This window comes from Alternaria metachromatica (genome assembly GCF_023757995.1).
Source record: "Alternaria metachromatica strain BMP 0045 chromosome Unknown scaffold_1, whole genome shotgun sequence".
Lineage (NCBI taxonomy): Eukaryota > Fungi > Ascomycota > Dothideomycetes > Pleosporales > Pleosporaceae > Alternaria > Alternaria metachromatica.
The window spans coordinates 2,007,177-2,034,261 of NW_026055492.1; the positions used below are offsets into that span (position 1 = coordinate 2,007,177).

At 53.0% G+C, this 27,085-nt stretch overlaps 9 protein-coding genes across 9 annotated transcripts; 5 read left to right on the forward strand and 4 right to left on the reverse strand.

Annotated features, from left to right (window-relative positions):
• Positions 1–406: 406 nt before the first annotated feature.
• Positions 407–2,230, forward strand: J4E83_000647 (uncharacterized protein; the record flags this gene model as incomplete). The annotated part of the gene is made up of 4 exons (XM_049327608.1): positions 407–533; positions 586–890; positions 940–1,366; positions 1,422–2,230. 4 exons carry the CDS (start codon positions 407–409, stop codon positions 2,228–2,230), a joined length of 1,668 nt encoding a protein of 555 aa, XP_049193753.1.
• A 1,028-nt stretch (positions 2,231–3,258) lies between these two features.
• Positions 3,259–4,421, forward strand: J4E83_000648 (uncharacterized protein; the record flags this gene model as incomplete). The annotated part of the gene is made up of 2 exons (XM_049327609.1): positions 3,259–3,548; positions 3,605–4,421. 2 exons carry the CDS (start codon positions 3,259–3,261, stop codon positions 4,419–4,421), a joined length of 1,107 nt encoding a protein of 368 aa, XP_049193754.1.
• Positions 4,422–4,909: 488 nt separating this feature from the next.
• J4E83_000649 (uncharacterized protein) lies at positions 4,910–7,220 on the forward strand (the record flags this gene model as incomplete). The annotated part of the gene is made up of 5 exons (XM_049327610.1): positions 4,910–4,930; positions 5,236–5,425; positions 5,479–6,102; positions 6,152–6,287; positions 6,341–7,220. 5 exons carry the CDS (start codon positions 4,910–4,912, stop codon positions 7,218–7,220), a joined length of 1,851 nt encoding a protein of 616 aa, XP_049193755.1.
• Positions 7,221–8,448: 1,228 nt separating this feature from the next.
• Positions 8,449–9,055, forward strand: J4E83_000650 (uncharacterized protein; the record flags this gene model as incomplete). Its single annotated transcript, XM_049327611.1, has 2 exons — positions 8,449–8,718; positions 8,777–9,055. 2 exons carry the CDS (start codon positions 8,449–8,451, stop codon positions 9,053–9,055), a joined length of 549 nt encoding a protein of 182 aa, XP_049193756.1.
• A 3,103-nt stretch (positions 9,056–12,158) lies between these two features.
• J4E83_000651 (uncharacterized protein) lies at positions 12,159–12,983 on the reverse strand (the record flags this gene model as incomplete). Its single annotated transcript, XM_049327612.1, has 1 exon — positions 12,159–12,983. One exon carries the CDS (start codon positions 12,981–12,983, stop codon positions 12,159–12,161), a length of 825 nt encoding a protein of 274 aa, XP_049193757.1.
• A 1,217-nt stretch (positions 12,984–14,200) lies between these two features.
• On the reverse strand, positions 14,201–15,934 carry J4E83_000652 (uncharacterized protein; the record flags this gene model as incomplete). The annotated part of the gene is made up of 3 exons (XM_049327613.1): positions 14,201–14,820; positions 15,551–15,833; positions 15,917–15,934. 3 exons carry the CDS (start codon positions 15,932–15,934, stop codon positions 14,201–14,203), a joined length of 921 nt encoding a protein of 306 aa, XP_049193758.1.
• Positions 15,935–17,450: 1,516 nt separating this feature from the next.
• On the reverse strand, positions 17,451–19,434 carry J4E83_000653 (uncharacterized protein; the record flags this gene model as incomplete). The annotated part of the gene is made up of 5 exons (XM_049327614.1): positions 17,451–18,501; positions 18,566–18,652; positions 18,714–18,820; positions 18,885–19,127; positions 19,192–19,434. The coding sequence occupies 5 exons, from the start codon at positions 19,432–19,434 to the stop codon at positions 17,451–17,453; spliced, it is 1,731 nt and encodes a 576-aa protein (XP_049193759.1).
• A 458-nt stretch (positions 19,435–19,892) lies between these two features.
• On the reverse strand, positions 19,893–23,939 carry J4E83_000654 (uncharacterized protein; the record flags this gene model as incomplete). The annotated part of the gene is made up of 4 exons (XM_049327615.1): positions 19,893–19,916; positions 19,971–20,684; positions 20,733–23,857; positions 23,909–23,939. The coding sequence occupies 4 exons, from the start codon at positions 23,937–23,939 to the stop codon at positions 19,893–19,895; spliced, it is 3,894 nt and encodes a 1,297-aa protein (XP_049193760.1).
• Positions 23,940–24,529: 590 nt separating this feature from the next.
• Positions 24,530–26,181, forward strand: J4E83_000655 (uncharacterized protein; the record flags this gene model as incomplete). The annotated part of the gene is made up of 2 exons (XM_049327616.1): positions 24,530–25,461; positions 25,509–26,181. The coding sequence occupies 2 exons, from the start codon at positions 24,530–24,532 to the stop codon at positions 26,179–26,181; spliced, it is 1,605 nt and encodes a 534-aa protein (XP_049193761.1).
• Positions 26,182–27,085: the final 904 nt, after the last annotated feature.

Below are 27,085 nucleotides of genomic sequence, written 5' to 3' on the forward strand. Positions count from 1 at the left end.
CATCTGAATGTCAGCCTCTTCTGTTCGGCATGTGAAGACTGAGATGTCGACACGTGAGCGTCCGAATGCGGCATACCTCGGCATTTGCGCGTATGACGTGAAGCTCCAAACAGCAGGTCACCCGGTCCGTGACGGCAACAACCAATTGCAGCGCTCGCATTCCAACGCACGAGATCATCAGACAGCGGCTTGCTGCACTCCAGAACGCGCTATGTGCGGCCGACTTTCAGCAGCTGGCGGGTTCCCCGGATTGCCTTGGCGTGGAGTAGTTCCTGGCATGTGAAGACGTCCCGAAACTTGCTAAGCCTCTTATAAGTCAGTAAGGGTTGTCCTGCGATTAGCGACACCTCATTACTCTGCTCTCTTTACTCACACCTACCCCTCTTACGTGTTGACACTTAGCAACATGTCGAAACGCTTCTCAACCGCTGATGTCGCGTCGCACAAGACAGCAAGCGATCTGTGGATCATCGTAGATGAGGATGTCTATGATCTCACGAACTTCCAGGAGGAGCATCCAGGAGGCAAGAAGAGTATGTCCAACCTCGATGCACAAACATGATTCGCGAAGCTGACAGTCGCAAGTCCTCCAACGCGTCGCCGGAAAGGACGCCTCGAAGCAGTTCTGGAAGTACCACAATGACAGCATCCTTAAGAAGTACCAGAAGCAGCTACAGGTCGGATCGCTAGACAGCAAAGCCGCGCCTCCAGCTCCTCCAGCTACTGCTGCACCCGAGCAGAAGAAGGCGCCGAAGAAGGATGTGGTCAAGCCAGAGGCCAACTCCGGTGTTATTGCGCCACAGCCAACCGAGGCTGCCGCTGAGGAGTCCGAGCCTTTCGATGCCTACGGCGACCTCATCCCATACGCAGACCCATCGTGGTACCAAACAGTATGTCAGCCTACATATCACGCATTGGCATCACTAACGCCAGATCTAGTACCACTCTCCCTACTACAACGATACCCACGTAGCCCTCCGCGATGAAGTCCGCCAATGGGTCGAGGAGAAACTCATGCCCAACGTCACCGAATGGGACGAAGCGAAGAAGGTGCCCGACGAGATCTTCCAGGAAATGGGCGAGCGCGGATACCTCGCTGGTATGCTCGGCATGCACTTCCCTACAGAATACACAGACAAGCGGGTCCAATGTGTGCCGACAGAGAAGTGGGATCACTTCCACGAGATGATCATCACCGATGAGCTGTCAAGGACAGGCAGCGGTGGTCTCGTCTGGGGCCTGATCGGAGGATACGGAATTGGTGGACCTCCTCTGTTCAAGTTCGGCAAGAAGGAGCTCGTTCAGCGCATTGGACCAGACCTATTGAGCGGAAAGAAGAGGATCTGTCTCGCCATCACCGAGCCTGGTGAGCTTCCCCATCCTGTCCTCGATATGGCTCAATCAATTACTAACTGCAACAGATGCCGGTAGCGACGTCGCGAACCTGACCTGCGAAGCCAAGCTCTCCGAAGACGGCAAACACTACATCGTAAACGGCGAGAAGAAGTGGATCACCAACGGTATCTGGTCCGACTACTTCACAACTGCTGTTCGCACTGGCGGAGAGGGTATGAACGGTGTGTCAGTGCTCCTGATTGAGCGCAGCGCCGGTGGTGTCTCCACTCGCAAGATGGACTGCCAAGGTGTATGGAGCAGCGGCACTACCTACGTTACTTTCGAGGACGTCAAGGTCCCCGTCGAGAACCTCATTGGCAAAGAGAACCAGGGCTTCAAGGTCGTCATGACAAACTTTAACCACGAGCGCATCGGCATCATCATCCAATGTCTGCGCTTCGCCCGCGTCTGCTACGAGGAGAGCGTCAAGTACGCACACAAGCGCAGAACTTTCGGCAAGCGTCTCATCGACCACCCCGTCATTCGCCTCAAGCTCGCGCACATGGCACGCCAGATCGAGGCAAGCTACAACTGGATGGAGAACCTCATCTACCAATGCCAGAAGATGGACGAGATGGAGGCTATGCTGAAGCTTGGTGGCGCTATTGCCAGTTTGAAGGCGCAAAGTACCACAACCTTCGAGTTCTGTGCTAGGGAGGCAAGTCAAATCTTCGGCGGCCTGAGTTACAGTCGTGGTGGGCAAGGCGCGAAGGTCGAGAGGCTATACAGGGATGTCAGGGCTTACGCTATCCCTGGTGGATCGGAGGAGATCATGCTTGATCTGAGTATCAGGCAGGCGCTGCGAGTGCACAAGGTGCTGGGTATGAAGCTGTAAACTGCTTTAGCGCTACATTTACTTATCTGTATCAATACCATACATCATCTTCCGTCATGAGTCTTGTGGCCGTTCTGGCTCGTCGATGTTAATGTTGGCGATTGGAGACATGCAGAGCCGCCCGGGCGCGTGACGTGCACGTGGCGGAGAAATACAACCGATCCTGACTTCCCAGCTCTCTCATCACGAAACCACGACGCGTCGCCGCAGCTAAAAAGCTCATTCGCGACTCCATCCAGGGGCCACCACATACTGTACCGACCACTTAAACTGCACGCACAGATCAATTCAGGTCATTCGAGGCATGTCGCCAGCTTCGAGTTCAGCGTGTTTACCCCCGCGGAAGCCCCACCAGTTACAGCTTCATCTACGGCAGTTGCTGCCCAGCTGCCGACAATATGTTCGATACAACCTGTGACCGCATCAAGATTACAACCCATGACCTTACTGGTGGTCTCACAGAGGCAAAGGATCCCACTACGCCATCCCTAGGGATCTAGTCAAGTGTTCTGATATTAGGGTTTATCCATACAAAGGATAGATGGCAGATGTGCAGGGTGCAGCGACCCCACGTGTATACTCTACACTTACTGAAGCGACACGCGTATGCGGAGGGCTCAGTAATCCTATGTATCGACAAGCCGATCAGGTGTTCAGCCGCAGCACAACAGGCAGCCCTTGTTGTAGCACTCGAACTGTTTCCATATGCCGACCTCACGGCGGTTCTCATAGCTGCACAAGATGCGGGGTACGAAACAATACACTTGGAATCCGGGACAGAGAGAAACCCAACCCAATCTATGATCATCTCTAGATCTTGGAAGGCAACAGATCATGTATCATCGAGATGAAGGTCAATTAACATGTCAACAGGGAGTGTATCCCGATTTGTGTCTGATGAACGGGCAAGAGGTTGCTATAAAGCATGAAAACAACGTTGATGAATACACAGCACGGTATAACACAGCCCCAACACAATCAGAGAGCACGCCATCTTCACGACAACTACGATCACATCAATCATCAACATGGCTCCGGTAACCGAAGTACCCCGAAGGGTCGAGTGGAACGGAAAGCAGGTCCCAGTCTACCCTATGGAGACTATCGACTTCTCCGCGATCCTCTCGCAAGAGCCCGCTGAGCTCGAGAAGCTTCTTGAGTGCTGCAAGAAAGAGGGGTTCTTTTACCTGGACCTGAACAATGTCGATGGACGTCGATTCATTGATGACCACCAGGAGTTGTTGAAGGTCATGCACCGCTTCTTCGAGTCTCCTATTGAGATCAAGAACGAGTATGGACTGATCGCTCCTCACCTTGGGTGAGTTACGAAGCCCAGAATACCTCAGTTTCCATGCAAGTACTGAACTTTTCTAGATACGAACCTGTTGGTTCTCGCAACGGTTCGCTAGAAGGCAAGCGAGACGGCTATGAGATGGTCAAGATTTCCCGCGATGAGATCCAACGCGAGTCGCCCCACATTCCTCGCAACATCAAGAACAGCTCCGATCTCAAGGTCATCGAGAACGCCATCTCGGGAAACAACATCATGAGTAAGGCCATTTTGGCAGCTCTGTCAACAGCGTTCGGCCTCACGGGTGGTGCGCGCTTCGAGAACCTACACCGCAACCACCGCCCTTCCACGAGCACATTGTCTATGATGCACTACATCCCTTCGCACCCAGTCAATGACGGCAACGTCGGCCACCAGAAGCACACCGACATCAGCTCACTGACAGTACTCTTCACCGAGCAGTGGGGCCTCCAGATCCGCCCACCAGGCAGCAAGGAGTTTGGCTTCGTGGAGCCCAGGAAGGGCCAAGCCATCATCAACGTCGGCGACTCTCTTCGCTTCGCCAGCGGCCACACTTTCCAGTCTTGCATCCACCGTGTTGTGCCATACGACTACACCGAGCATCGCTACTCGGTTGCATACTTCCTCCGTGCTGAGGATGAGACTATGTTCCAGGACAGCGAGGGTCGCTACGTCACCTCGCGTCAGTGGCATGACGAGAAGTTCCTCGCTTTCCTTGCTTCGCCTGCGGATCAGGCGGCTGCTCCGAGTTCTTTGCTCTTGGGTGGCATGCAGGAAGATGAGACCGATGTTTACGGTCTTCCTCAGGCAAAGCCTGTCGCTGTTGATGCGGCGAAGAACTCTGGTGTTGAAGTGAGTGCTGTCGAAGTCAGCGCTTAATAGAACCTATGGGCGATGGGATGTCTTGTTAAAGGGTCTTCTCTATAGCTTCAAATAAATTGTACATAGCTAGCAACACTTTCTGCGTAAGAATACTCATGAACCTCCTACCCTTGTTTTCCACCAACCCCAGACCACTGACGTATGATACTGCACATGTGACAAGAGGATCATGTGTAGCGTTACATCATACTTTGTTTGCCAATGAGCGCTACTGCCATAACGATGAAAATGTCCTCAATACCCCACAAAATAGAATGAGGACGTAAAGTGCATCGACCAGGATCGAATTAGAACTAACCTGGATGTTGGCTAAACCGGTACATTTGCCGCCACTTGGCACTATAAGTACATTCCACGACCTGGGTAACCCTTCGTCATCAGCACCTCCTTATGGTTCATGGGATTAACCACGATGCTGTTCATTTTGGCCTTACTTTACTCTAGAAGTGTTCTTGCATGCGACAAAGAGCATCACTACCGACACCATGATCGCCACCTACAACGGCGTGTTACGTCCCCCATATTCCCTCCAGTTTTGACGCCGAATGAGGAGATTTTGGTCTCGTCTTTCGACAACACGTCTATAGCGTCATGGTCTAGTTACTACTGTAACGACCTACTCCCTGTCCCTCATTTCGAAGGTGATTGCTAACTACTTATCATAGCGCATAAACGAAACCTCGCAGGCGAAAGTAACACGGTTCCAAGATGGACTGCTGAACGATGGGCTGAACATGGCTTTGAAACTAGACTAGACAGTTACCGTAAGTTATTCAAAGTATCGAATTAGTCACGAAAACTGACTAAAGAGAAAGACGTCTACCTTGACTACCCAGTTCACCGAGCTTTGTCACTAGACTATGGCAACGGTAGCATGTACCACGCAACTCTCGAAGAAGAAGTGCTTGATGAAGACGAAACTACGGGTGATGCTGACAGGATTCCTGCATTCCATGGGTATTCCGGCTCAGGTAACGCATCGGCCGAGTACGTCTACGTCGGTATGTGCTCCACGTCTCAAGAAATCTCCGACATCAGATACTGAATGTACCAGGCCGAGCTTCCCAAGAAGACTTCAAACGTCTCCTTGCCCTAAACATCACGCTCCAAGGCAAAATCGCCCTGGCGAAATACGGCGGCCCCTTCCGCGGCCTCAAAGTGAAGAACGCACAAGCCTTTGGTATGATCGGTGCTGTAATCTTCACAGATCCCGGGGACGACAGAAACATGACAGCCAAGAACTACGCCACGTATCCGGAAGGACCGGCAAGAAATCCAACGAGCATTCAAAAAGGTAGTGTCATGGATTTGAGCACGTATCCCGGAGATCCGACAACACCTGGATACCCATCTAAAGAGGGCGTAGAGAGGAAGGAAAAGAAGACTGTGCCTGCAATCCCGAGTTTGCCGATTTCGTGGATTGAAGCGAAACCATTGTTGGTCGCGCTGAATGGTCATGGTGTTGATGCGAAGACTACGGATCGTCCGAATTGGGTGGGTGGAATCGATGGGGTTGAGTACAGTTCCGGGCCGTCAGAAGCTGTGCTATCGATGAGCAATATAATGAGGGGCGAGATCAATTGGATCCACAACGCGATTGGCATTATCAACGGTACGAACGAGGATGAGGTTGTTATCGTGGGGAATCATCATGATTCTTGGATGATCGGTGGAGCAGGCAAGTCAGGAACGCAAGCCGGGACTTTGGACAAGACTAACGTGCACAGCGGATCCGCATTCGGGCTCTGCGATTCTCATTGAGTTGGCTAAAGCAATCGGTGCTCTGGTGAAGACGGGTTGGAAGCCAAAGCGAACCATCGTGCTATGCAGCTGGGATGCTGAGGAATACGGTCTGGTCGGGAGGTGAGCCATCAAGTCGGAACGACGATGATCACTCCAGCTAAAAGAATTCACAGCACCGAGTGGGTCGAAGAATACCTACCCTGGTTGAACTCCTCCGCAGTGTCCTACCTGAACATCGACGTTGGTATAGCAGGCACCATCCCAGATTTCGGTGCCACTCCTGATCTCCACGCCCTCACCACATCCACAGCGCGAAAGGTCATCTGGCCGCATGGCTCAAATCGCACCCTATATGACGAATGGGAGGAAAAGACCGGCGAGATAGATACTCTAGGTGCACAGAGTGACTACACGGCTTTCGTACATGGCGTGGGCATCTCCGCTATTGATATGGGCACCACAAGAGCGCCACTCGACCCGATTTATCATACGCATTCGAACTTCGATTCCTACCACTGGATGACTAAATTTGCGGATCCAGGGTTCGTGATGCACAAGGCAATCGGTCAGTTCTTGACCTTGATGTTGTATCGCTTGGTTGACGAAGAGGTTGTACCGCTTGAGCCAGCGAATTATGGGGTCGAGATGCGGGCGTGGCTCCATGACTTGAGGGGTGTCATTGGGACTGCGAACGCGACAACCTCAGTAATTATAGAAGAGCTTGAGAGTGCAGTTGCGACATTTGAGGATTCGGCACAGCAGTTCGATGCTGCTCGGGACATGGCCGTGAGTTCAAACAGTTCGCTTCTGATCAGACAGCTCAACCACAAGGCGCGCGATCTTGGGCGCGGGTTCGTTAGCCAGGGCGGGCTTCCGGGCAGAGAGTTCTATCGAAATCTTGTCTTTGCTCCTGGGGTCGATACTGGCTATGCGCCTGTTACATATCCTGGAGTGACAGAGGCTGTTGCTGGGGGCAATCTTACTCTGGCAGGGGAGTTTGTCGGGAGGACGGCAAAGGCGATCTTGGCTGCGGCAGCTATTCTCACACCGTAGATGCAGGTTAGATATAGCATGTCAGAATGTATTTGAGAGGAGATGGCGATAAGCTTACTGCAGTTGATGCGACGTCTGCCCTTTTGCTAGCCAGCTTGTCTCCGTCTTCGCTGGGAGTAGACGAGGCCGTGGTCAGATTTTCATGCCAGTATTAGATCGAGACGACTGTCATGTAAACCTGCAAATGAGTGGTGCGAGTTGATACAATTCGAGATGCAGATGACGGTCAGCGAAGCGGGAGGCTGGAGGCCAAAATAGACTCCCAGTTTGCGACGCGTTCTCATTGGTCGAGCCGAGCACAGCCACAAAGGCCATTGTGACGAGCACACTCTCATGCATATCTCTGACACTGCACCACCGAGTCTATAGGTCCGGGTAATGAAGAATGTATGTATGCACCTAGCCTCGTGTGAGCTGTCGCCTTGCACGATGTTCTCTGAGACAGACTACAAATGGACTGACCGGTGAAAACTTCTAAATACGGCCCCCAGTCTTTGGGCGCCTGATGCATTGACAACCATAGCCTTTGGCACTCGCCGACATCGATACATTGCAATGCTCTCCAATAATGAGCTTATGGCTGGTGGCGCGAGATGTGATTGGGGTAGAGCTTGTCTGGTCCCCAGCTTGACAGGCTTCACGCTTTAATGTCGCTATAGGCGGGTACAAGTAGGTACCTAGGTAGGGCAACGACACATCGCTTCAATCACGACTGTGACTGTGAGTCACAGTAAAAACCTTGAGTTGTATCGGCGAGGTGTACACAATATCGGTCTAACCCCGTCAACATCAGTCAGGCCGAATGCAGCAAACTCTCCGATTCAACCCCAGGCAACCACCCGTATCCGTAGATCCCTTTACCACAGCAGGGCTGGCCCCCAAAGAACCCATACATGTGATACGGCCCTGGCAGCCATAGGGCTGCGCCCCCCAATGTGTCTGCCTTGGACGCCGCGCGACGACTTGAAACTGCTCTTGCCAGTGTGAAGGTGGCACAGACGAGGGTAAGGCCAATAGCAAATGACGTGGGTGTGCAAACGAGCACAAACACGTAAATAGTGAGGTGGTACCCGTCGCGACTTCTCTTTCTCTTCACCTCTCACTCCAATCACTACGCGCTGGGAAAACCTTTCCTCTTACAACCGAAACCGATACCACCACTGCTGTCGCAGCTACCCATCGTTCACCACCATCCGCACACGGCTCCCTACACATACGAATCAACACCATGGCGATCGCGAACCCACTCCTCAACTTTGTCGTTCGCGGCTTCCAGGCTCTTTTCGGTATTGTCGTACTCGGAATATCCGTCTCACTCATTCGCGGCCACCACTGGGGTGGTCTCCCCGCTAGTCTGGGCTTCTCAGCCTTCGTCGGTGGCGTCACGATCCTAGGAGCTGCGATTGGAGTCGCAGGACTGTTTTTCAGCTTCTTGGATGGTATGATCGGATTGATAGTCGACGGCGCTGTTGCTGTCATCAACGCGGCAGGTGGCATCGTAAGTGCTAGCCCGAGTTCTGAAGCACCTCTCAGAATTTCGCAATTGGATATTTCAGCTGACAAAGGTCAAGGTTCTCGCTCTCAAGATCTCTGGTGTGGATTGCGATGGCGACACAACTATAAAGAACGCGACCAAGCTTATTCTCAACGACATCTTCAATGGCGGCTGCAGAGCCGAAGACGAGTGCTGGTACTATTACGCGGAAAACGACCCCAACACCATGAAATCGAGGTGCAAGTCGACCCAAGCCGACTGCGTCTTCATGTTCCTCACCGTCATTGTCCTCGCCGTGACTGCCTTGCTGGCTTTCTTGCGCATGAAGAAGGGCTACTAGATTTGGAGAAGCACGATGGTGAGTGTTTCTGAATCGACTTATTCAGTTCCACCTCGCTAATTCTAATAGCGAACACAAAGCAGTATAGCGGTGATCTAACTTATCCACACTTAACGTAGTGTTGCGCATGTCTCTGGAGGATTTTACGACGGTCTCTTTCTCGTATCACGATACCCTACTACAAGCAATTTCATCATCTGTGCGTTTTGTCACATGAACAAGCGTTTCGACGCTCTCCGTAGTTCCTCACTAAGCAAGGTACAATCCTTATGGTAGTCGACGCAGTTTAGTCGTGGCCTATGTGCGACACACACCGTTTATGAACACGAAGTAATGAAAGACGAAGTTGCACGTACTTATTACCCGCTTTTGTGCAACTGTGCTGTCAAGCTTTGCTGACGCCGAGGCGGGTGAAAGGTAACACTATTCGGAAGAGCCTCGAAGGATTTGATCTTCCCCAACGTGTGAGCAACGGTCCCTATGGTTTGATATAGTAACAGAACGAAGCACGATTCAATTTATTCTTCTTTGATAATCCACACATTTGTCATCTTAAGTCACAGGCAGCTGACCAGCCACGATGCGCGTGTCCCCGTCATTTCCTGTCTTGATTGCGCGCAGTATCCAAGTTCTCTTCAGCGCTACTGTGTCCGTTATCACTATATTCTTCATCGCTAGCCATGGGACGGGCCCACTTCCACCTATCTTAGGGTCTTCAGCTGGAGTGGGCTTATCGACGTTGGTTGCTGGACTCTCAACCGCCATTCTCCGTAACTACCTGCATCCCTGGATTATAAACACCATTGATGGCGGTATTCTGTCGCTGAATATGGCTATAGGCTCTGTAAGTTTACAACTCGGTCGTACAGCCATGCTGCGACGTCATCTCACTAATTCACGTGGTCAGATGATGGCTTCTGAAGTGAAAGGCTATTCGTGCAGTGATCTTGGTGCGTACGAGAACTTGGTCGTCTGCCCACGGTGGGGCATGGAGTATCCTGAGTACTTCCAGTGCTTCTTCGATTCCCTTCAGGACGACAGTGGTATGAGGAGGCGCTGCGTTCTCTATCAGTGCAATATTGCCTTTACCCTATCGAACGTACCAGTAATCATTGTCATTTGGGTCCTGGTATATGTAAGGACAGAGAAGGGATGGAGAGTGGGGGGATGGACTGTTGAAAGGGTACGAGGTTTATACGAGCCTGTAGATTCACACAACGCAATCCCCATGGTAGCTATCCCAGACAGGGCATATCTGTCTTGAATTGCCAAGGCCCTTTCAAGGTCTCGTGGAGGATCAGTGTTGCACAGGATAATATAGCACGGAAAGCTCTACCCAAAAGGTACGATTCTGTGATGTACTCCGAAGTGGTGTGACTGTACGACATTGTCGTCGCAGAACATGTCGCAGCTACCCGCAAGGCTGTGCAGGCGCTTCACAGTACCATATACACATCTCTCTCGCTTCAGTCTTCTTTCAGACTCACCCAACACCTCCAGCATCAATCTTCTTCTACTCCATCTCTGATAACCTTACTCAATGGCGTTCACCAAGACACTGATACCCTTATCCATTCTTCGAGGCCTCCAAGCTCTCTTCGGAATCATAGTCCTAGGCCTATCAATAACTCTCATCAAAGGCCACAATCCCAAACATGCCGTACCTTCGATGTCCGACGTACCGAAACTTCTGCCCCTTGCGGCAGGCATCGGTGGTATTACTCTTGCTGGTTCACTCATTGGTTTCCTGTTGTCGTGGACAGAATTCCTACGAGGCTACTTCGAAGTGGCCATCGACATTGTCATTCTACTTGCTAATCTTGTCGGCGGCGTGGTGAGTCCTTCCGGTTCGAGTATAGATCATGCCTGATCTAGTCACAGCACTTTACTTGTTCCACGCTAACCAGACACACAGCTTATAGCCATGCGACTACAGGGAAAGAATTGTTCCGATGGGAGTTCACACAATAGATATGGCAATGGCGATTACCCATTTGACGGTGGTCTCGGCGGTATTGATATCTTGAACGGTGGATGCACAACAACAAACGACGGAGGAGGCGCGTGTTGGTATACAAACTGGGACAGCAAGTCTAGCAAGCTGAACACTCGGTGCCAGCAAAGTCAAGCAGACTCGGTCTTCATGTTCTTGACGGTCGTGGTGCTATTCGTAGTACTGGCTTTGACTTACTTGCGTATCAAGAGGACGCATTGAAGCGAAGCTGAGCGGGCTAGATGAGAGGTGGTGAGACCTATTCAGGGAAGAGTAAGGAAGAGGAAAGAGCGTGTAAAGACGAGGATCAACGCATGTACTTCAAGTGGTTTTGCAGCGAAGAGAATTCCATGTAATGTAATACCATGTTTCAATTCAGCCACTCACTAAACGTGCACACTGCCGTTCAAACTCCCATACTCTTACTCCGCAACCGCATCAACGCCGTGCACATCGAGCCTTGGGGTATCCACTTCACTCAAACCCACACCTACGCCAACCCATGCAAACACATTCTTCACGACTTAAACGGGGCAAGACTGTAGGACAAATTAGCTATGCTTCGACGATGAACTGTTGCGCAAGCATCTTACGCTGCCGCAAGATCCACAGGTCTTGGCATCGCCGCTAATAGTAGAGCCGCACTTTGGGCAGTCGCTGTGGAAGTTGACAAGTTCGATTGTGGACTGCATATTGACTGTCGTTGACTCTTGTGACGAGTTTCTTTCGTGGAATGTAATGTTGCGATGTTGTGTAGTAGTAGATTGCTGATAGATGAGAGAAGTTGGAGGGGTAAAGTGGGGTTGATATACAGAGCTTCTGCAGGGCCAGGCAGCTACCTCAAGCCGAGGCGGCTAGTGCATATGCCGTCAGATGACTGGCACGCGGTAAATGCGGTGGACCTCGCGATTGGAGGTAAGTGAGACGCGTGGGATGGGTGTTTCGCCATACGGGCGGCAAGGGAGACGGCTCCGCCCGATAGGAAGCAAGTAAGTGGAGTAGGTCGAGAAAGACCGAGGACCTCGAGGCATGGGTCCCGTACCCATCATTTGATGGGAGGAAAGGCCGAGAAGAAACTCTAGACAAGCTTCTGATTATTACCTATAAACCCTACCTAACATGGCAGATGACCTGTCCGTTGATAACAGCGAACCAGCCATCTTCCTTCTTCTCCATTTCCCTCCATGTCGCAGCGATCTCTTCCAGATCCTGCTCCGTCGCATATCCACTGTCCAGAGCCCGCTGTTTGTAGTCGCTTTGCACCGTTCGATCGGCCCAGAGTCCGCACCACCACTGTCGCTCTTCCGGTGTGCTGAATGTCCAGGCGGCTACGCTAGCCTCGATGTCGCTTCTTGGGAAACCGGCTTGCAAGGCTATCGCATGCACGTACCTGCCCATGTTCGGATGTGCCTTGAGCCCAAACGCAATCTTGATGTATAGTTCCTTCCACTTTTGCATTCCTGGATGCTCTGGATACCAGTCCATGGCACTGTAGTTGCACTCTCGGACTGCGACGATGCCGCCTGGCTTGGTCAAGCGCTTCATTTCCTTCATCGCACCCAGTGGGTCTTGTAGATGCTGCAGCACTTGATGCGCATGTACAATATCGAAGCCAGCCTCTTCTGCACCATCGAGCTTGTTCCATTCATGTATATCCCCAGCCTCGAACCGTATGTTTGTGATGCCCTTTTCCTCCGCGTGTTTTCGCGCCTTCTCGATGACTTCGGTGGAGGGATCGATGGCATAGACGAAGCCTTGTGGGACGCGCGCAGCAAGGTCGACGCTGATAGTTCCCGGGCCGCAGCCCACGTCGAGGATCTTGAGTGAAGGGTTGTTGAGGTAGGGGAGGAGGTGTGGACACGAGTTCTCGACAGTACGCCAGCTGTGGGAGCGGAGGACGGATGCGTGATGGCCGTGAAGGTATGGTCCTGACATCGTTGCTAATTGAGGTAATCGTGGTAATCGTATTGAAGCTCTAGTGAGTAGTAGTCAATTGAGGGTGTAGTGTGTAACTCAAGCAACGGAGAATCAGAGCGTTGTTATACGAACAGTCGTTCCTGCAGCCTGTGTTAGTCGCGGAGTTAGTTGGACATAACGCGTGTGCAGTCGGAAATAACGTGTACAAGTATCTCATACTCCGAAGTCGGTGTCAAAGCACTCTGGCTTTTCGTATACACGTTCGAGAGCCAGGATGGGGTGACAATGGAGGGGATGGTTAACAGGCGGCCCCAGGGTATCTCCAAGTCCGAGCATCGGCCATCTCGGTACCATTGCTTAGTCACCCATTCGATCGGCCACCTCCATACCTCCACCATCTACTCCAACATCTCAAAGGCCAAGTCGCGCATTACCAGAATGTGTACAAGGCACATCGCGTACCCAGCATGAGTCTCACAGTACAACCTGACCCCATCTACCCCTAGCTCCCACCCCAGCCACCCACCAAAACACCAATCACCCTAGTCCCAAAACAGACAATGGTAAATCCTCCCGAAACCTCACAATCAAGATATTACCCACACATTACACACGCGCGCGCATACTGCCGTACGCCCGCTTCTGCGCAGAACCTCACACTCGGGTCGACTCGGTCCCACTGCAACCAGTATCTCATCCTGAAGTTACCGCATCGAGTAGGTATTCGCACAAACCGTTGATTGCGGGAAACGTGCATTGTCCGTTTTGGATGTGGTCGGCATGTATGTTTTGGGTAGCGCTGCATGTGTTCATGCATGGAATATGGACTGGTGGGTTTGTGGTAAGGACTGCGTGAGCATATACGCGGTAGGGGGTTTGACTGGTGCGCGAGGGATGGATGGCTGATGGGGCGGGGTGACGGATGGGGTAATGGGGAGCGAGGGGACAGGGGATACATATTGGAGAGTGGTAGGCTAATTGGAACTGTATAGTTGTATCTTCGTTCTTTGCGACGAAGGTTGTGGGATGAGGCAATTGTACAAAATGGTAATGCGTATGCTAAGCTAATCGCAAGAGGAAGGATGATGATAAGAAATGAGGAACGTATTTTTCGTACTAAAAGAGGTGATGGTGGTAGTACAAACCCAAGCGAACCACAAAGAGAACAAAGAAAGACCCAAGCAATGCCGCACTACCCATCAATCTACCAGAACACCGACTCGCAAAACATGCGACTACCTCCTCGAGAACCTGCCATCAAATGAGTCTGCCTCTCGGTCATACCCAGACAGACTCTTTCGTCTCCGTCCGCCCTCAGCGAGACTAGCACTCCTCCGACTCCCCTTACTTCTCACCGAAGTAGAATATCCAATGCCGCTGTCCCTCCGACTACCCGGCTGCTCGATCACCTCCACAATATCCTCCTCATGCTTGAGCTGCCGGGTATCGTGATCATCCGAGAGATGCTTGATAAGAGCCTTGACGTCGCCGCAGATGGTATCCGAGTCCGCGTACTTGGAGCAAATCACGCAGCAATATTGGCCGTCGGGACCATCACGATGACACTTGACGACGAAGCGGTTCTGAACTTGGAAGGTACGTTCTGTGTCGTCGGCCCATTTGGAGATTTCCCATGCTTTTCCTGGTGAGAGGTGGAGTTCACCTCTGCAGTGTGGACAGTAGGGGTCCCGGTCTGATATTATGCTGGTGGCAAGTTGTTGGGTTGGGTTCCGTTGGAGGTCGTATGCGTATACGCAGTATAGGTTGTTAGAGGCTGAGATCATCGTGGGTCCGGTTACGGAGGTGGCATCGGTGACGGATTGCTCTGGCTCGACGTTATCTCGCCATGCGAGCACTGTTGTGTTGACAGGGCTGCTACTTCGCACGTGTGAACTCCGGGATCGTGGTTCCGGATACTTCATCAGAGCTGTGGATGCTGAACTCATACTAGCACCAGACTGAGGCAGTGTCAACGCGCGCGATGGTGCATGTGATTGCATGTGCGAAGGCGCATGCGAAGGTGCCTGGGACATGATGTGGGATGGCGCATACGGCGGTGCCTGGGATCCTGTCAAAGACTTCGCACGAGATCGCGTACGGGATGTCACGTGTGACGGTACATGCGATGGCGCATGGGAGGTATGGTGAGATGACACGTGTGACGGCGCATGAGAAGTATGGTGGGATGGCGCATGCGAAGGCGGGCGCGAGGTATGATGTGACGATACATGTGAAGGCGCATGCGATGTATGGAGGGTCATTGCTTGTGATGGCGCATGCGACGGGCTCGAACGTGCCGTAAAAGAGTGCATCGACCTCGGTGTAAGCGGCCTCTCATCCTGTTGACGTTCCTGCAACGCAGCCAATATCTCGACCGACGTCGCAGCTGCTACTCTGGATGCCGCATTGATGTTGGCTAGCTGATGGGCGATGGTGTCGCCTGATGTGGGCCCGTATAGGAATGTGGTGACCAGCACGCTTTGGAGGGTAATGATCTGTGACTGGAGGGCTGTATGCGCGGTTACTGGTAGTGACTTGTTAGCTGATGGGTCTCATAGGGTTCAGAAGAGGAATAGCATGCATACCATCGCCCATGGCGAACTCGGCCCCCAGAGTTTCACATCCGATATCCATCTGCCTCATGACCACAGCTTTGTCCGTCACGATAGCCTCATCGCTACCCAGTCGGTCATCCTTCACATACTCGATCCGTCTTGAAGCAGGGTATCCTTTGCTGCGCAGGTTTTGTTCATAGTCTCTTTGCTCTTTAGCCGTGAGCGTCCCGTAGAGATCCCTCGTGGCATCAAAGACATCCAAGAGTGTGTTCACAAGCGACTGCACGACATTCGCCGGATCATCGGGAGGGTTCTGGGGTCGGTCGTCAGTACGCCCATTCATCGAACAACATGCCTTGCTTGCATATATACGGGCCGAATAGGAGGTGTGCTTACTATGACAGCGACGCTCATGATCAGACTTTGCTGTTTTTTACTTGTTGTCGTTCCGGTTCCTGCTTCCTGCCGCACCGTACTTCCCTGATATGTATAAGACAGAAACAAACCTGACTCGCAGTCGAAAGGGGAGCTGAGCGTAGCGAAACTAAAGTAGTTTAAAACTAAGAGCTGAAGCCTAAGAAGTCACGTTCTAGGCACCACCACATAGGGGTCCTCTGTTACCTATACAAAACGTCCCACGCTCTCCAACCCACAGACCCCTTTGAATAAGCTCCGCAACGGATTGCTTCCCCACTCAAGCCCTACTTTGTTATGAATCGCCTCATGCTTGATGATGGCTTGGACAGCTGGCAGGGCGCCATTGGTGCTGAGCGCACCTTTGATTGGAACATCCACCGCTACGGGCCGCGCCAGGAACGTGCCCGCATGGAGCTTGACGTCATTCTCCAAACGTAGCGCCACGCCGATGGGAATAGTGGGTGTGACTTTAGTGCCAGTGCGCGGGGTGGATGCGTCGTATTACTTCTCTGGGTCGCGGTGGAGATGATAAGACCCAAATGCGGGTATAACGCCTTGTGTCATACTCAAACGGGTCCATTGTACGGGTGGGTTTTGCCCACGGTCTCGACGTTTCTGAGTTTTTACCTACATGCAACATGATGTAGGGTGGGAGCGGTCTGGGGAGTCGCAAACTATTGAAGTGACTGTATCGTGCATGTCGCTCGAGAGCGTGCATTGGGACGCACTGGTTGCGCTTGGAGAATGCGGTGTCGGAACACGTCATCGGGCGCGAGCAAAAGCGCAAAACGCGATCAAGCTATGTATGCGCCTCCCGCGACGATGCTGCTCAGGTATGGATGAGAACGGTCCTTTTTGGATCGCGGCTCTGTTTTGGGCGCCATCGTGTGATCGGGTGCGAGAGTAACAGTGTGACTAGGGGTTGGGATCGTGGCAGGCTCTCGATCATCGCCGGCTTAGCGCGGTACTAGCGCTGGATGCTCGTGCTGCCGGCCTCACAACATCGGGGTCAGACACCGGAAGTCGTAATATCCATACGAATTTACATGCAGAATGAATACAGCATTAAGTTTGTGACTGGAAGATCTAGTATGCAATTAAGGGTCACCCGCTGTCGGCGTTGGTAAAACGTTCACCTAGTACAGATACAGTCAGCTAATACACCAGAGAGCACAGCCAAGGAGTGCGACTAAGCTATCATATTTACACGACCAGCATGTCAGCCTCGAATATCCGTCTGTTGATTTCTAAGACACTGTCGTGTAATGGACACACTACTGCGATACATAGTCATGCTTGCCCAGCACGAGCGGTGAGTCTAGGACAGCCAGATCCCGACACCTTCAAAGACACCGAGAATGTACCACATGCCTCTTCTACCACCTCAAAATCTGCCAGGGACGGTATAGATTTGCGTTTAGTTGCATCGTCTAGCTCCCCCGAAGACGAGCAGAGACAGATTGTTGCCATCCCAGTGACGCTCTCGGAAGCCTCCGACTCCCAGAACCTTGCCTCACTCTGCAGGTTCCTCCGGCTCAACACTCCTGCTCTTGCTATCTTCGAGGCTCTTCTCTTTGATAAACCACGCAAAGATGGCGCTCCCTGCAACAAGCACAATGCCTACACACAATGCGGCCCTAGTCGCCCTTCCGTAACACTCCCGGACGATGCTCTTGAGTGCCGGATCCAGACCCCTGTAGTAAGCCAATCCAGCCCTGACACGCTCCGCAATCTCAGCCGCATCGTCACCCTGCAGCTTTTCCTGGAGAGCTTTGCGGAGTGTCTGATTAAACGCCGTAGCGCACATGGAAACACCGAAGACTGACCCGAGAGAGCGGAAAAGGTAGGAACAAGCGGTGGCAACGGCTTGGTCGGTGTGGGAGGCATTCGCGATGAGGCCGATGAGTGTCGTCGTTACTCCTGTGCCATTGCTAAAAGAGCATATGCATGTAGCCACCACCATCGCGGGTAAGCTCTCGGTTAATAGGCCAGCGAATAGGAGGATGAATGAGAGCCCGATCGTGAGGTTCGTATACGCCATGACGGTGATCCAGTAGTACTTCGCTGTACGCCTCATGTAAAAGCCGCTGAAAAGCGAGCCGCTAACACCAAAGATGATGGAAGGGACAAGGAACAGTCCAGCTTTGGAAGCGCTGTAGTCGCCCATGACCTGCCAATAAAGCGGTATGAAGAACAAGGCAGCCAACCATCCCCCGAAAGAGAAGAAGTTGCAAAGATAGCATGCGAAAAGCGTCTTGTTGAGGATGATCCGGCCTGGGGCGAAGGGATGACTTGCGACGTACTTCTCGACTAGCACGAAGACGACGAACAGCGGCGTAGATGCGAGACCGACGATGGTGATGGGGTTACCCCAGGATACGTTGGAGCCGCGATCGAGACCGACAAGTAAACCGAAGACGGCGAAGATCAGGATGACCGCGCCTAGGAAGTCTATCCTCTTGATCTTCTCTTTCCAGTGCGAGTGGTCTTGCTCTGGGAGATCAAGCACCAATGACACAGCAATGAAGGCCGCAGCGCACATCGGACCTTGCGCCAGGAATGCCCTGCAGAGGTAGAGGTACGAAGTCAGTACACGTCTCACATGCATTTCGTACAGACAGGACTTACCATCGCCATCCAATGCTATCCGCGAGTAACCCACCAAGAGGCGCACCAGCCGAAGCACCAAAAGCGTAGACCAAGTTGACATAGCCCCTAAATTTGGGTGTGTGAAGTCAGTGTATGCGTCACACGCACTTCGTACGGAAAGACTTACTGCCACTGCCCCCTCTCCCTCAAGCCCACGATATCACTCAACAAAATACTCGTGCACACACTCATGCCGCCACCCCCAATCCCCGCAAAAGCCCTCGCAGCAACCAACTTCAAAAGTGAGGATACGAAGTCAGTGTATATATCATGTGCGTTTCGTACAGGTACGACTTACCTCACCAATGCTCCTCGCAAGCCCACACCCCACACTGCCAACCCCAAAGATCAAATACGCGGACAATAGACATTGTTTTCTTCCAAAGATATCAGACAGTTTCCCATACAGCGGCTGGAACGCAGATAGCGTGAGGAAATACCCCGTCGCAATCCAGGAGGTAGAGGACAGGGCGTGCAGGTCTGTGCCGATGGTGCCGTAGGTGGTTATGACGAGGGTTTGGTCGGCGGAGGATAGGAAGACCTGTCAGTTCATTCATTCATCAGTATTGAGAACATTTTCACAGTATAGTCAGAGGTTTACTTACACCGATAGCAATAGCAGGAAATATATATTTCATCCTCTTCCTGACTTCAGGCAGGCCTTGGTGTTTAAACGCGTCGCCATGGCTGACTTGTCGTTCTATATCTCCTCCATCTTCTGCGTGCAGTCCTTCTGGTGCGATACCAGTTTCTACAACGGTTGTAGGCGCGTCCTCCGTGGGGTTTGGTAGGAGTGGGGTGGTTTCATGCGCAGGGACATGCTCGTCGCGTGGGAAGTTCGGGGTCATTGCGGCGGGGTCGGGATGGCTTGCATGCAACGGCGAGACGCTGGATACTGCTCAAGACATGGAGGGGTGCGAAAGCGAGCTTTAGCTATAGCTCTTTGATGCGCAAGTATGACTCTTCAGAGTTGTCATGGCGATGATCGGTAAGCTTCAACGCGTTGTTGCTGGGACAATTTTCATAAGCCGCGTTATGTCCGTAGGGCGTAGTGGGGCTGGATCAGATAGGCAGGTCGTTGGATGGATCACGGGAAGTCGCGATACCACCTGGGCACGAACGCGTTCACAGATAACGAGGATGCAGCTGCAGAAATCGTCGAGTCGCTAATGTACAGAATAGACTACAATAACTATGATACTTCCGCACAGACCGGACCATGCATAAACCGGGGATGAGGTATGGAATGCACATTTCATAACGACTATCATTAATCGCAGCGATTTCATTGTGGTATACCGACAAATTAAGCGGGTTGGTATTTCCGCAGCTATTGTGAGATTAGTGAACAGTGCATAGTCATTTGGAGGAAGGAGCAACTTACATCTAGACTCAAGTATTTGCTCGTCATCTTGCCTTGGTCCCGCATGACACCCACCAACGTCTCACTCTCCTGGAAGAAGCCTGCCTTCAAAGAGATGACGATAAACTGCATACCGGGACTGGCATGCTCGCGCACGTACTTAGCCACTCTGCTGACATTGACGTTGTCTAGTGCTGCATCCACCTCATCGAGGACGAAGAACGGCGAAGGTTGGTAGCTGTGAATGGCAAACAGCAGAGCAAGCGCGGCAATCGTCTTCTCACCACCAGATAGATGCTCCATGTCGCGGAAACGCTTGAGCGGTGGCATGGCATGGTATTTGAGACCTGCGAGGTACGGCTCCGAGCTGTCTTCCATATCGAGATACGCCTGTCCTCCAAGCGGGAACTGTGGCGACTTGGTCAGGTCCTTGTAAGTACCACCAATGTTCTCGGAAATATGGTTGAAAGCCTTCATGAAGAGATCGTAGCGCTTGGTCTTGACTTCTTCGAAAGCCTTCTTTGCAGCAGCGGCGCGCTTGCGCGTCTCGGCGAATGCTTCGTCGACGGCTTTGAGACGCGCTTCTGTTGCAACGAGACGTTCAGCAGCGCGCATGTTGGGTGTAGCCTTGTTGATTTCGGTTTCGAGGTTCGTGATCACATCATTCAACTTAGCTTCAGCAGCCTTGAGCAGATTGCTAGCTTGAGATTGCACGCGCTCATCTGGGTCATCCTCCTGCGCGGTATTAGTACAAATCATATAGACGTTAACTCTGGAACTTACACTCTCAAGTATCTCAACAACCTCCGTCTTCAGCTCGTCGTCGAGCTGTTCAAAGTCGACTTCGATGCCATAGTCATCCACCTCCGCGGCCTGTATCTGGGTCGAATCAGGGTCCTCGTCAATGTCCATAGCGTCTGCGTCCGCGTCGGGCCGCGGCATATCAGTCATGGGTAGGGACGTAAGCGGTTTAGAGTCTTCCGTGAGTGGAATCTTGATCTCGTTGACACGGCACTCCTTGAGCACATTGTAACGGTTTGTCGCGCTCGACTTGATCTTTGCACCCTCCTGGTCGACCTCCTTCAGCACATTCTTGACCTTTTCGTTACGCTGGTCTAGAGTGCGTCGTGCTTCCTTCACAGCTGCAACACGTTCAGCGAGTTTCTCTTCCAACCGCTGTCGTTGATCCTGCAGCGTTTCCAACTCTGCTTGGAGTACGTCCCGGGCGCTTTGCAGCTCTTCTCGCTTGGCTTCGAGCTCAGTAATGTCAGCAGTCTTGCGCTTAATCTCCTCCTCGGCTTGCTTGAGACGTTCCTCAACACCTCGGGCCGACGAATCGACCTGCTTCATCAGATATTGAAGTCTGCTGCGCTGTTTGCTGAACTCGAGACGCTTTTCTGCTGCTTCTTGCTGAACAGTACCCTGTTGAGCTTCGTAGTCGCGAATGGACTCGTAGCCGAGCCGTTGGCAGAACGCGGCGAAGACCTGGTCATTGACCTGATTGACGGTGTCTTGATAGGTTTGGAGTTCTTCTTCCCGGTCCTGCAGGCGTTGCGCTTGCTTCTCGTAGTTGGGCCGAACGCCCTTCAACTCGCTCTTGTGATGTGCTAGCTCCTTCTTGACACTCTCAATGTTGCGACCAAGTGCCCGGGCTTCCTCTTCAGCTCGAGCAATTTGCTCCTGTAGGTCTAGCAACTCGACTTCGAGAGCCTGTTCCTGGGTGTACTGACGATCTTGCTTGGGAAGCGCGCGGAGCTCTTCTTCATATCTGTTCTTCTTGTCCAGAAGCGCCTGGTAGGACCGCTCATCCCATTGTTGCTCGCTTGAATCGTCGTCACGGTCAAGCTCACCACCCGTCTGTGTACCGCCTTTGCCGATTACACGACCGTCCAGGGTGACTGCCTTGACTTCGATGCGTCTTGTGTACCTGAGCTCTTTCGCGAGCTTCTCCGTGTTACAGATCATGGTGTTGCCACATGCCGCAGTCATAGCGCGCTCGTGCTTGGGCTCATAGTTGATACAGTCAATAGCAAGTCGCATGCCTTCGTGCATACCCTTCAGTTGGGGGTCTACCGCCTGAATCTGGATGGAGTCTAGTGGGTTGAAAGACATGACACCAATGCGTTCTGCCTTCAGGTATTCGATGCATGACTTGGCGGTGGTTTCGGTGTCGACAATGACAGTATCCATCTGGTGTCCGAGCACTCGTCCAATAGCCTTGCGGTATTTCTGCATCTTGGGGGTGATGAGATCCTTGTATCGACCGTGCACTTTCTCAGATCCAAAGCGAGTCTTCAAGCGATCGATAGTTCTGCGAGCCTCCTGTTGCTTCCTTGACTCTCGACGGCTGCCTTCGACGATGCTGAGTTGCTTCAGAACTTCCTGCAGCAACTGGTTCTTCTCGTAGTATTGCATCTCGATCTGCTTTCGGTCGGCGCGGAGTCTGTCAAGCTCCTGCTGTTTGGCGGCTCTTGCGCTTTTCAGATCCTTGACTTGCGTCTTGGAAGTCTTCAGGCGCTCCTCGAGCTGGCTGATGTCTGCATTCAGCCTCTCGACAGCCTTCTCGTGGTTGTCGACGCTCTGCTGGAGGTTCTTCACATGGTCCCGGTCGGTCTCGACTTCGCGCTTGAGCTTGTCTATCTGCATTTGGTCTCCGTGGGTCCGCTTCGTAACGTCGCTGCGTAGCCGGCCGTATTCTTGGAGGTCCTGCTCGGAAAGCTCGCGGCCCTGGTTCTGGGCAGCCGCCTTGAAGTCATCCTCCCACTTCTTCTCGGCCTTTTGGACCAGATCGAGGTCCTTCTGGCACTTCTCGACAGCCTTCTTCTCAGCGTCGCGCTTCTTCCGGAGCTCCTCGAGTCTGCTCTCGTATTTTCGGCGGGTCTCGTTGGAAAGACGGATCTTCTCTTCGATAGGCGCGAGCTCGTTGGAGGCGTCCTCGATCTCCTTCTCCTTGGCCTTGGTGTTCCGGTCAGTCTTGGTCAGATCTCGCCTGATCTTAGCCTCGGCCTGCCTCTCCGCCTCGTGCCGTTGGTGGTACTTCTCGACGCTGCGCTTGTGTTCCTTGAGCTCTTCCTGGTGGCTGGCGATCTTGTTCCGCGCCTTCTCCATAATCTGCTGGTCTAGGTAGAGCTTCCACAGGTTCTTTGTGACAACAGCTTCGTCGCGCTCGGCGAGCTTCTTCTCGTATTCGTCGGCTTCGGCCTTTTGCTCCTGATACGTCTTGAGCTCTCCGTTGATGCCGCGACGCTCGTGCAGATGTTTCGCGTTGTCTTCGGTGGCGTTCTCGGACTCCTCCTTCAGGCGGTCGTATTCGGCCTTTTGCTCGAGACTGCCAGAGATGCGCTCGACTTGTAGTGTAAGCTGCTCGGGCGCGGTCGTCGCTAGCTTCTCCACGTCTCCCTGGAAGACGAGGAAATTCCGCGCTTTGACCAAGATGCTGTGCTCCTCCAGCGCCTCGCCGTACTGCTTCTGGGTGACGATGCGGTTGTTGATTCGGTACTCGCTAGAGCCGGAGCTGGTGATGGCGCGCTGCCACTCGTGCGTCTGCTCAGCGTCGTCCTCGAAGACGGCCTTGACCCAGGCGTTCTGGGGGTCGTTGCGCTGTGAGCTGGTTTGCGAGTCGCCATTGTCCTGTGTGTCGCCATTGGACTGGCCGTTCGCGTCGCCGTTCGCATCGCCGTCGGCTTCGGTTACGGTGCCGTCGGCGTTGATTCTCGCTTCCTGGATGATCCTGCCGCGGTAGACCATGTCCTTCAACTTCTCGGAGCGCAGATGGGACGACCGGACTCCCAGGACGAAGGAGATGGCGTCCATGCTGTTCGACTTGCCCGAGCCATTGGGACCGATGATGGAGGTGAAGTACGAGTCGCCAAAGAGGAGCGTGTGGCGTCCGCGGTACGACTTGAAGTCTGCGCATGTTTAGTGTGTGGATGCGAGCAATTGCGCGTCGGGGGGCCTACTGTAGATCTCGAGCCGCACGAGCTTGCCCATGATGGCGGTGGGGATGCGCGACACCTAAACTGGCGATTGCGCGGTGGGAGGGTCGTGTTGGGCGGGTTTGCAGTCGCGGGGTGGGCTGCCCGTGATAATCGTCGTGTTGTTGCGCGTAGTCGCGTTGACGGCCAAAGCGCGCTAGTGGCTCGACGTGCATGGTGGCCCGCAGTGACGAAAGCGTGGCCGCACGCAGGGGAGCTCGACACCGGCCCTGCTTGTCCACCTACATTTTCCTATACTCGCTGCAGTCTCGGGGAACCTGCGCCGTCTTTCTAAACCCTCTGTCCACTTCGCCTCCCCTCGTGACCTCTCCCCCCTCGCATGCCACGGGTGCCTGCGATGACGTTGTGAAGCTTGCCAATCACCAGCTTGCATTCACCCACGACCTCTGCCCCAGAAGCCCCGAACTTCTGAGAGGAGCACGATTCTCGACCCCCGCACATCACTCGCCTTGTCATGAGAGCATAGGGTCTGACTAGATCTGATCTAAGCCGCCCCTTCCCACTGTACGCTCTCTTCTTGATATACCGCCTCTGCTCCGACCATGGACCGGGGGCACTCGCAGCGATATACAGCAGCTAACAGGCATGACGGCTGCAGGTTCCCCCCCGCGTCCCTTCAAGAGACCCCTCCACCGCCGAACCCCCTCTAGCCTCGAAATCGTCCAAGAGGAACTCCCCACCATGGCGACCCCCGAAGATGCAGACATAGGCGGTATCCCCAAATCCAGGTCGGAACCGCAGCTGGGAGTCTCTGAGCTTTCGGCCCGTCCGACTCCAGGCGACTCTACGCTGCTGGATGAGCCTGTATCCTCCGCAAACCAACCACTTTCCACGCCTGGTCTCTCCCGCTCTGCCTCGTTCTCCAACAGCTCCTACCACGATGACTCCGACGTCGAAGATGCCGCCTTCTTCCCGCCCGTCGAGAAGCTCACCATGTTCGACTTTGTCGAGAACCTCGCCCTGTCGCAGCGTATCGAGAAGATCCAGAGCTCCATCGCCTCCCAGACAGAGAAGATCAAGAACCAGGCCAAGAACCGGGGCATCACAAAAGACCGCGTTGTGGAAGAATGGCGGCGCAGAGTGCCGTCGGAAGCAGAGCAGCTGGAGAAGTACAAGAGACGCATGCGCCATTCGGTCGACCGCCTGAACCGCCGCTGGAACGAGTCGCTCACCGTCACTGCGCGCGAAAAGGCCTCGTTCATCGCCGCCGTCATGAACATCTTCGTCTCTGGATACCTCGTGGGCTGCCACCCTGACCTGTTCCCACACTGGTACACGGCTCAGTTGCTCTACTTTATGCCTATCCGCTTCATGACCTACCACAAGAAGGGCTACCACTACTTCCTGGCCGATCTGTGCTACTTCGTCAACATACTACTGGTTCTGAGTGTGTGGGTTTTCCCGCAGTCTAAGCGCCTGTTCATCGCGACATACTGCCTCTGCATGGGAAACAATGCCGTCGCTATTGTCATGTGGCGTAACTCGCTAGTCTTCCACAGCATGGACAAGGTCGTCAGGTAAGGAGCACATTCCTCTAACATTAACCACCCACTAATCTGCCTAGTCTCTTCATCCACATTATGCCCTGCGTCACGCTGCACTGCCTCGTTCACCTGCTACCCCCGGAATACCAGCAAGAGAAATATCCCGCCATCTACGACATCCGCCACTCCGACCCAACCTCGCCTCACCACTACAACCTACTGCAAATGATGGTCTGGGCCACTTGTCCATATGCTGTCTGGCAAGTCGCCTACCACCTTCTCATCACAGTACGTCGCCGCGATAAGATTGCCGCTGGCCGACCTACTAGCTTCACATGGTTGCGCAAGTCGTACGCCAAAACCTGGATCGGCAAGATAGTCCTCTCGCTGCCCGACTTCATGCAAGAGCCTGCCTTCATGTTCATTCAATACAGCTATGCTGTCGTCACCATGCTACCCTGCCCCGTCTGGTTTTGGTACCGCTGGCCGAGTGGTTTGTTCCTCACCGTCGTCTTCATCTGGAGTGTCTACAACGGCGCAACCTTTTACATCGACGTCTTCGGCAACCGCTTCCAGAAGGAGCTGGAACAACTGAAGAAGGACATGGCAAAGTGGCAGGCGTCGCCCGAAGGCGGTTTCACGCCCTTTACACCAATGGAAGGAGGCAATGAGAAGCAATTAGGTTACATCCCTCCTCTCGAAGGCAGCACAAGCGTCAAGCCTGTGGATGGAGAGACAAGGGAGAGGAAGTAGCTTGCTAACAAGCGTTTCCATTACCAGATTCACGACGACCATGTAAATGCGCAAATCCTGTTTTACGAACTGTCTACACGATTCCAGAATGAGACGATCTAGGCGTTTGATTTGCCTCATCTAGTTTGCTTTCCGTACTTGCGTTTGAGGGCTGCATCTGCGCGCGCGTTTGATTTGTTGCATTGCCTAGACTGGTTGGTTGGTTGATATACCCCCTTTCCTTCGCTAAGTCTTGTCATTCTCAATTATAGCTTACTCCTAATGCTCAAGTTTCTATATCATTCTTACAACTCGGTCTTTCTCAGCATCTTTATATACGCCACTGCTGTACAACATTGTACCAAAATACACACTAACGACACAGTATCCATTTGCTTATATATATAGGATCACCGTATCTTGTCCCATTAAACCAGAATATCTCGTTCTTGACGGCCTAGGTATTCTATTCGTCTCGCCAGCAATGGTGTCCCTACTCGAGAGCTCGATCCCTTCATGCGCCTTTAGTCTTTAAGATACGTACAAAGACCATTGCAATGGTCAAAGTCGCAATGGTGGTACTCTTCCGCAGCGGGTGGAGGCGAAGGACGAGGCTCTTGCTCTTCACCCCTTGTCTCACCGCGGTGTCCACGCTGGTCTTCAAGTCGCCGAACTAGAGCTTGGAACGCATTCCAGGTCTCTTCTCGTCCCCGTCTCTCTCTCTCTACATCACTGGTCAATCCGAGTGCGTGCCGCCGCATGGTTCGCATAGTGTATTGGAATTCTTCTCGGATTTCTCGCGCGTGCTGGGTTGCTGCTATGGCGACTGCGGTTGCGGCTATGGCCTGCTCTGCTGCTTGGTCTGCGAGTCGGGATTGAGCTTGGGCATAAGCGTGAGCTTGAGCGGCTATTGCAGCTTGGGCTT